This window comes from Paralichthys olivaceus, chromosome 6, assembly GCF_024713975.1.
Source record: "Paralichthys olivaceus isolate ysfri-2021 chromosome 6, ASM2471397v2, whole genome shotgun sequence".
NCBI classification, from domain to species: Eukaryota; Metazoa; Chordata; class Actinopteri; order Pleuronectiformes; family Paralichthyidae; genus Paralichthys; species Paralichthys olivaceus.
Window position 1 is genome coordinate 7,509,666 of NC_091098.1, and position 10,055 is coordinate 7,519,720.

The 10,055-nt window shown below is 39.7% G+C and overlaps 1 protein-coding gene across 1 annotated transcript in view; it reads left to right on the forward strand.

Annotated features, from left to right (window-relative positions):
* LOC109630586 (V-set and transmembrane domain-containing protein 2-like protein) overlaps positions 1–7,902 on the forward strand; it is a 42,934-nt gene extending 35,032 nt beyond the window's left edge. The window contains exons 2-4 of the mRNA XM_069526608.1: positions 1,879–2,048; positions 3,200–3,244; positions 7,094–7,902. Coding sequence (XP_069382709.1) covers positions 1,879–2,048; positions 3,200–3,244; positions 7,094–7,561 — 683 coding nt within the window. The 3' untranslated portion in view covers positions 7,562–7,902. The remainder of the gene's footprint in view (positions 1–1,878; positions 2,049–3,199; positions 3,245–7,093) is intronic.
* The last annotated feature ends 2,153 nt before the right edge of the window (positions 7,903–10,055 follow it).

Below are 10,055 nucleotides of genomic sequence, written 5' to 3' on the forward strand. Positions count from 1 at the left end.
AAGTGTAGAGTCGGCCATCGTGCTGTTGTTTCACTTGTTAAGCAGAACTTACATAATCTCAAGTGTAAATAATATGTGGTAGTAGTGACCCTTAAAAGTTCTCTTCTTGTATTTAAGTGTGACCTGCGAGGCTCCTCTGAAGAAAAGACACTTTCAATCTTACATGAGAGTGTGGTTTGATGTGGATGATGAAAAAGATGAGAAGCTGCCTTTTATGTTGAAGGACGATTTAAAAAGTTTTTTATTAAATTGGATGATTAATTCCCACAGGGCTCACTGCTCAGAGCATATCTGTAATATGATTTGGAGAACAGTGTCCACAAATTGATAACATTCAGCAGGAGCCTCTCCAAGTAAAATGACTGTTTGACTCACAGTCTAGATGTGTACAAGTCCATTGGATCCTGTGAAGACATGAATCCCGGAAAGTCCGATTTCACCTTCTCTGGCACCAAAACTAGTGAGGATATAAGGAGGTTTTTTTTAACCGTGGGTAAACCATGGGCGCAGTCTAATACTGCTTGAGAGTTTGTAATATAATGCAGGAGTTTACTTTAAATGGTAGGCTAAAAACATTCATCCCATCATTTCCATTAAAAGAAAAGTGATGGCGATTATGTCCAGCTTTCTGTTGACTGAACCAAATAATGAAATGTCAGCTGGGTTTTCAGTATTAATACCTGGTGTTTGTAGATAAAAATTGTGATTCCATCATCTGTAATTGTAACACATTCCTTTTAATTTCAGTTTTTGACATGGTATAAAATTTGTTTCCAGGTAAAACTGAATAAGGAATAATAATGTCTCACGGCTCATATCAAACTCAATTTAAGTTACATTCAAAATACTTCAATCGTCCCTGTCAGCAATGATCTGTTAGTGGTTTTTTATTATACAGCTTGGTGAAGACCAAAATGTGGGTTCAGCTTTAGTTTTTTTCTGTTTTGTATGTGTCGAGTTTTTTAAGGATGGGAGCAGGAATGAGCTTTGATGCAGTTACACAGCTGTGAAATAAAGGGAGGAAACATTGCAAACGCATTGCAACACTTCTACTATGTGTTCTGTGGAACTTGAGTCAGATTTACTTACTGAAATGGATAATACAGGGACCATATATATATATATGTTCCTCCTCTTCTCATGTACTATCTAAGTTATAAATAGTGAATCTGTATTTTTTTAAATCAGTCAACCACAATATATTTAAATACAAAAGTCATGCATTCTTCTCTGCTCTTTACATTCTAACTTTTTACTTGATTATAATTCAACACAATTTCATTCTCTTGCTCTTTCTTCACCTTTTCATCAAACACACACAATCCATCCGGTCGCTTCTATTATTCTCATCATCACATGTGAGGTAGCATCTTGAAAATCCAGCTGAGAATGAAATCATGCATCTGTTTTTAAATGATTAACACGTTGATTTTTGATTGTTTATGATAAGTTACCAGCTTTTTATAACTTATCTCAGCAACATTTCAGTCACTTTGTTCATGAGCAAAGAAGTCAGACACTAACATGTCAGAATTTTCTGAGCCAGAGTCAGTGCTGTGACTCTTTTAAATTCTTAATAAAAAATTAATTATGGGTCATAAATTGGAAAGTCCACTGAATCAACACCATGGATATATGGTGGTACTTTACATTGTGCAAGAAAATTTAAGGTTGAATACTTTTGATTAAATTAAATTAAAGATTTAAGTTAATGATTTTGGAGATTCTACTGCTGATTCCCAAACAGTTGTTATCAACTTTCAAACTGTAATGTGGCCACCTATAGAGGGCCATCTTTACTTGATCTTTTCCACTGCTTTCGCAGTCATTAACTAAAAAAGCATTGTTTAAATTGTGTCTCCTTCTGTGTGTTTCCAGCCATGTTCACAGAGGTGCCTCATGACATGACAGCCCAGAGAGGTCAGGATGTGGAGATGGCCTGCTCCTTCAGGGGGGCAGGGATGCCCTCGTATTCACTGGAGATCCAGTGGTGGTACATCAGGAACCACCTGGACTGGACAGACAGACAACCCTGGACAACCAATGAAGTAGGTTTCAAAACAACATGAAGGTACCACCTTCAACAATGTCTGTTCGTGAGGGTTTTTTACCTCTTAATTAATAAGGATCAGGGGCCCTTTATCCTGCTGGGAAAATGACTGGGTTTTTGGTAAAATTTCTACTTCTGTCAAAATGCAAAATGTAAAAATAAGTAAAATCTTTCACACTATGAAATGCTACCAAATGAACAAGAATTCATTCTTAATACTCTGAATTTGTAGTTTCACAGACAGATTGTTCTGGTGTGTGAAATCGTTAAGAATGATATTAAATTGTGATAAGTTGATTCTGTATTTTATTTAGATTTACATATTGCTTTGGTTCTTCATACATTTTAAGTGTTTGTCATTTTAATGATTGTGTATAATTTGGGTATTTATAGTTATATATTATATAAATATATATACACATATGTTGGGGTGGTTCGCCGAGGGCGCCATACAAGCCAGAACCGCCACAGCTACATTGTCTGTACTCTGTCTCACACTGAGGCTCCAGCACTATCAGGAGCATCAACCACAGACAGCAAACCAATTAAATTGGCACCAGCACGTGGATGAGACATGACTGATCCATTTATCTGTCAGTACAGCAACTAGCAGATCACATGCAGAACCTGCTGTGTAGGGCTGCCCCCTGTTGTTGTCCAGTCAAAAGAGTCATGTTTACCAGGAAGTGTGCTCTATTGTGGAATACCATTTCTTCCTGGTGCAGTAGTCTGCAGGGGTCATTGCAATTGTAACATGTGTCCCATCTGTGGCCAACGTACTGACTATAGGAAAGGAGTCATTTAACTTTTCTTAAAAAAAAAAAACATTTTCAACTTGTGTTACTTATTTTACATCAGTGCCCACTGCCAGCAATGGCATCCAGGAGGATTTAAAGATTGGGGATATTTAAATAGTCAATGCATAATATATTTTGGTACATAATCAGCCTATATTTGGGTTTAAACTTAGGATATAACTATTTTGTGACTTTCCTGGGATGAAACACAAGCAGTTACTCAGTAGTTTTTTGTTTTTTTTAATGTGTTACCAATCTGGGGCTCAACAAAGTATGTCCACTATTGTCTATACATTTCCACCTCATGATACAAAAGGATTAAATCATTTTGTTCTTCTTGTTTTTTTCCCAGGTGGCTCCCGAGGAGGAGATGCCAAAGGATGCTACAAAGATAAGTGTGAGTTAACCACTATCTGCCTTCCTTGTTTGAGAAAGGCATTTTTCTTAGCTATTATGATGAAATGAGGCAGAATCCCATATGATTACAATCAAAGTTTTTGTTTCGCAGATTTTGTACTCATGCTGTATTACATACACAAGGATTTTATTCACTTGATGATGCTCTCAGTGCAGTGACCACTCCAGAAGACAGACCCAGTAGCATGTTGACTTTGTCAATGATGGGTTTGTAGAATCACAGCGTCAGCCAAAGAGCAGACAGTGCTTGTGGGTGGTGTCCTCCCTGAGGGGGCATGGCCTGCGATGCATCATCGTCAGATTCTCATAAACGCCTCTGCAACCTTTATGAGTGCAACACCATATCCAAATTATTAACAGTGAGGGGGACCGGCTGGGAAGTCAGTAGAACTTTTTATAACTCCTCTTGTGTCCAAAGAGATGATTAGTAACTCACCCATGCGAACAGTTTTTCATAATAAGCAGGGAGGACTTTTTACTGAGGAAGACAGCACAACCATACACTTGAATTATTTAAATTGTGGATTTTTTCCTTCTAATTAACTGCAAAAGGGAGCTGAATGTAGGATGTCATAATTCCAAAAATTCGCAACAAATCCTTCTCTTATGTTTATGTGTGTGCGCGCGTGTGTGTGTATGTGTGTGTGTGTACAGTTACCTTTTCCCGCATAAACACTGACTTTGTGAGGAACAGTAGACCCCATGGGGACCTAACCTGGTCCCGATGAGGCAAAACATATATTCTGAGGCTCTGGTTAAGGTTATGATAGATGTGAATTGTTGTTAGGTTAAGGTTAAGGTTAGGCATCGATTAGTCATGGTTAGAGATAAGGATTTGGTTAGACTCTCAACAGTTAATGAAGGTTAATGGAGGTTTTATAAGGATAGCTATGCAAAGGGAGGTGCTGAGGGAGATTGGTAGGTAGGTATGTTTGTCGGTAGGTGTTGGTAGGAAGGTACATAGATAAGTACACAAGTTGTAAGGTAGGTAGGTTGGTAAGTACACAAATAGTTAGGGAGTAGGGTATGTTGGTTGGAAGGTACATAGAATTATAAATATTAGATATATAACAATAAGAAAACATTCACATTGTTCTTTGTGTGTGAAAATACAAACACCAACAGACATGAAGCCTCTCTCCTCTCTCCCACCAGGCGAGCTGCTGCTGATTCCCTGTAATGAAAGCACCAGCTGTGGTTTGGGTGACGAAGTGTTTGTGTGTGTGTGTGTGGGTGGAGCTGAACACTGCAGGCTGTGCAGCTGGAAAATCATTATGAGCTTTCTGTATATAATGGATGTTGGCCTGCATCTTTTTATCAAACAAAAATATGGTAGCTATACTCTCACATATGCCGACACAAACTGAGGATGAATGCAGTGCTACAAAACAATGTCAAGGCTTTACATGCAGTCACAAGCATATGCAGGGAGCGTGTCCGGCACACATGCACACACAATCCAGCATCTACTGGCGTCACAGGGAGGAAGGTGGGTGATAAACAAAGTCTTATTTATATCCTGGTGCGTCACATCCCCAGACTCTCATCATCTCAACTGTGTTGCTCTGTTAACTTAGCGTCAAGATGTGGTCTCTTCATACTTCCAAGGCCACAAATAGAATTTGTTAAGTGGCACCTTTTGTGTATATTTTGTGTGTTTGGCTGGGATGAAGAGGAGGAGGTGCTGTTGTCGAATTTATCCAGGCTGAAGTGTTTTCAGCATTATCTATCTATCTGATATGATGGGCAAACATTACATTTGTATGTATTTAAATAGATAACTGTAAAATTGTTCAGTGGGTGGTACCGGCAAGTGAAGAGATACTTGACTGAATTTGAATGCAAAGACGATGCTAATTCAATTAAAGGAATAGTTTGACTTTTTGGGATTTACTGTGATTCGCTCTTCTCACTTTGGAGAGTATTGATATCCCTCTCAAGTGTGCACGCTCTGTGCTCTGATCTGCTTTTTGTGGGCCCAGTTTTTTCGCTTTTATCATTTCAACAGTGCACAGGGACTGGAACTGAAAATTATCCTTTGTCTAAATCTTACTCACTGATAGTATAATTTTTTTTCATTTTAAAAGAGTGGAGACGCCAAGAGTAGAAAAATACATGTTACACTTTAGTTGCTTAATTTGTACAAAGGTTGAAGTCAACTTTACTGTCAGTTTTTCTTAAACACAATGGAAAAGAGCTAAAACACAATGAAAAAGAGCTAAAACACAATGGATAGGGGCTAAAACACAACAGAAGAGAGCTAAAACACAACAGATCAGACATGAGCTAAAACACAACAGATCAGATAAGACCTAAAACACAACAGATAAGAGCTACAATACAAGAATAGATAAAAGCATAAGAATATCAATAAGCTGTGCTTTTACATAATAAGGAAAACAGTTTCTTGGCTGTCAGCATTGACTTGAGTTTCTTTTGTGTATTTGGCCACATGACAATAAAGACAAAGTTATTGTTCTCGAACCATAAGCACTTTTATACAGTACACTTTTTTTTGGTACAAATTAACAGGTGTTGGTAAGTGGATGTTTATTTATCCTCTTTCTAGTTTTTATGCTAAGCGAAGATAACTGCTTTCTGGCTGTGGCTATCTTCTTATAGACCAACTCTCAGAACAAATGTAAAAGCGAATACAATCCGAATGTTCCAGCTCAGTTGTGTCTACTCAACATTAGCCTCACATAGGAAAGCATGTTGTATGATTTATTTTTTTGCTTGTCTGTTTTTGTTTTAATAATATATTCTGTACAGCAAGACTCACTTCAAATGGTATGAATTTATTTATAATTTATTGGTCCGTTCTTCCATTTATTTGTCAATTGTCAGGTAGCAGAGCATAATAGATCAAAAGTACAAGTAATAGTACAAGTATGATATAACATTAAAGTAAAAGGAATCATGACACGGGTTGCCCACAGTGCAACGTGATATGTTATAACTGGTAGATGCATGAATAGGTGAGCTAGTGTACCTTATAACCACTTCAATCATCAGACAGTTAAACCGAATGAGCATCTATAGTAAAAGTAAGTGTTTGTGTGTTATGGGGAAAATGTATTCTCTTTTTTTTTTATGTGCTTTTGCTGTGGTTTCCCAGATATTTTACTTTGAAGGCCAATCTTCAGCTACATATACAATAAAGGGCAAAGACATTATATTGGATGTCAGGATGGAAAAGATTAGGCTGGAACGCAGGAAGAAACTGAAGGACATATACATAGATACAGATATTATGGTGTAGTTCAGATCAGTTAACATCTTTATGCTTTTTGCCTTTTTTGGACAGAAATCCAGGAGAATGTTCGTATAAGCCAGGACATTCAGGTGAGGGTTAGTGCAGCAGGCAGGACGTAACTGATTACTTCTGAAGTGGAGAACACCAGCGTTTGCCCATATCACCAAAAACTGTGTTGACATCTTTGTCAACGTCTTTTTGTGGACACACCACTATTTCATCCATATTTGTATCCTTTATGTTTTTTTCACTTTTGCACTTGTCATGTGTTGGAAACATCATTAACAAACCCACGTACTCACTGGGAATCCTTTGGAAAATCTCCTACTGTGTTCTCGCATGCGTTCATCTTGACATTCTCTAGAGTTTTTACTCGTGGGCTGTCAGGAGAAAGTCCAGGGCCTCTCACTCGGACATTTGCATTCTCACACACAGCTCTTCCGGAGAAGGTCCAGGATTTATCTGGTGTCTGAAACTGCTTACTTGACACTGTTCAGCAAAGGTTTCAAAACCTTGTAGTGAGAGTTACATTTTTTAAATAATGGCATCTCTTTTTGTGTGTATCTTTGCCAGGTTGTGAAGGTTGTAGGAAGCAACATCTCCCACAAACTCCGCCTCTCCCGAGTCAAGCTGTCTGACGAGGGCACCTACGAATGCCGTGTCATTGACTTCAGCGATGACGCCGGGGCCCGTCACCACCGCGTCAGGGCCTACCTGCAGGTGGTGCCGCCTAGCGACATCATCGACAACACCCACAACAACAACTTTGAGGCTGTGGACGATACCAAGAGAGGAGTGGCATTCGCTGACGGGGACGATGCAGATTCTCTTGGCGGCGGAGGGAAAGAGCATGCTCATGGCCACCACCAGAATCACGGGCCCCACCAGGAGCACAGCAAGCGGCCTTCGTCATCGCCGGCTCACCACGGCCACAGTGGCAGCAGTCAGCAGCACAAGGCGGGCAGAGAGCTGAAGAAGAGGGACGTGGACAGTAACCACAGCCACAATGACTGCACCAACGAGCCGAGCTGTGCGCTGTAGATGTCGGCTCATTACACCTGAGTGATAGATTACATGAGGATTGCATAACGTGATGTGCGTCACAGCATAAAAAGCTATTCTTCCCACACAGTGCAGGCCTGTGCACGAATCCACCATCCCTAGAAATGTACAGTATGGTTTATTAGAGCACGGAGCTGTGAGCTGTGCAGGGAATGTAGCTTTTTTCGCTGGGCCTGGGTCGGACTGCTCACTGTCTTTAAAGCCTGGCTTCATGACATTCAGCATAGGGGGTGCTGACGTGTAGATCCAGACAGCTCCACTGTTCCTGGTCTCAGCACCAACAAAAAAAAGACTCCTGCCCTCCTATTTACCCATGCTCTGTTCCACTCTTTACTGTAGACACGATCCTGCTTTCATGCTCATACTTCTTCCACTGCCTTACTCTGTCGTTTGATACACCCTCAGAAAAAGCATAGGCTAATATTATACCTTTTGAAACTGGGTATATCCAGTTACCCGTAGCAAAAGCTTCATTACATAATTTTGTTCATTCAAATAATGCATGTATTCATGTCATGAATATGGTGCAAAGTTTGTGTAAATGCTGTCTTCAGCAGGAATTCATCAAAATCCCAGAGCAGCAGCGCTCAACAAGGATGAATAAGTCCTCTTTTCATTTCAGTTGGAGTAAATACAGTGGCAGTGTGGCGAGCATGGGATTTCTACAACCATATTTGTGTACAATTCAAACAAGACACATCATAGGCTGTATTTCCCTCCACAGCACTTTTGAGTTAATGAACATCAGTGCAACAGTGATTTGTTTTTATTCACCCCTTGTGCTGCAGGTTCGATCAATTCATGGCTGTTCAGGCAGAGAAATCGATAGAATTGTTCCACGTGGACGTCACCTTTTGGAGAGCCATGAAAAGATCAAATCTGTATAACTAAATAAAAATTCTAATTTTGAATCTGGACTATAAAGGAAGAGAAAAAACAGGATCTTGATGCAAGGTGATTCTGGCCCAGTGCTCATCAATCATTTAAAAGCCTCAATCCTCTCCACTACAAGCCTGTAATCCACTCTGTATATATGACTGTATAATATGAAATAAAGTGAGTGCATGTTCAGCAATTTTCTTAAAAAACTTTTTCAACCAACCATACACAAAGACAGTGTTTTAGTTGAGAACGTTTTTTCTCATTTATTAGTTTGGTTCAAAAACAATCTGTTTTTTTTCTTCACAGATGTTTTCTGTTGCTTTTCTGCTCTCCAAAAGTGCTGTACAGACAGATGAATGACATATTCTCTTCATAGCTGCTCAGACAGGGATTTCCCTTATGTATCTTAGTACTTAAAGCAGTCTTTCTTAATAAACTACTGTACTGGATGTGCAGGGCTGCGAATATGAGTGTTACCATACTTTCTTGAGCCTGAACACAGGATTCATTTCAATGCAATTTGGGACTTGGTCTGAAAAGATTTGACAGGCTACTTTACTTTGCCATTTTGTAACCTGATGATAATCTCTTTGCATAGATGCTTGTGTGAAGCGCTGGCTGGGACAAATCTGCAGGGATCAAATGAGACAAAGTGATAACACGAAGCCTTTTCACCCTGTGAGAGTGAAAAATAAGAGGAAGGTGCTGTTAGTGAAACCCTGAAAATGTCCATCCCAAAGTATAGTCTGTGTCTCAAGTCCATATAGAGTGGCTTTGCTCCTCAGTGTCCATCGGAGGAGAAGCAGTTCTCATAGACTGGGAGTTCATCGGTCAATGGGATTGTTTTTAATCAACCTGTAACTTTGATTTGATGTTTTGTAAAGAAGAGATCACTGTTAAAAAAAAAGAGGCATAATGTACATTTCTTCTAGAATGTTTGGTCTCACACTAAGTGTATGCCTTTATCAAATGAAATAAATTGTATATGAAACAACAGGGAATCTGTTCTCATTCATTTAGAAATGTGAAAATACTCATTCATTCAGTCTCCTGAAGAGTCACAACTTATTTTTATCTGAGGGTTATTAGTATTATTATAAGGTGTTTGCTCAGGTCGAAGTAAGCTGTGGTTTAGCTCTTAGCTGCTGTGTGTGTGTCTGTCCATGTGCGTTAAGGAAAAACGGTATTAGGCGGTGTGTGTGTTTAATAGGTGCTGCCAAACAATCTCCCCCCACTCCTCCCATTGCTGCTGATGACTAATGGTGCTATTGTCAGCCCTGGCAGCAGGATGAATAGCAACAGCACAGGACGAGATAAAGAGGCACTGTGCTGCGCCCGCTGGAGTTAAGTTAGGCCGGCTTAATACAAAACGTGTGGCAATCTTGTTCACCCCCACATGAGGAGGCTCGAACATTCATTATGAAGCAATGAGGTGTGGAGGCACCGGGCTGTGAGGTGATGCGATAATGGAGGGGGGCTTCCTGTTTCCTTCACGTACATATGTCTGAAACCCTGTAGGGCTGAGTGATCACATGTACAATGATAGATTGCCAAGTGTCAAGGATTTCTCTCTAGTTACAAAATCTTTCAC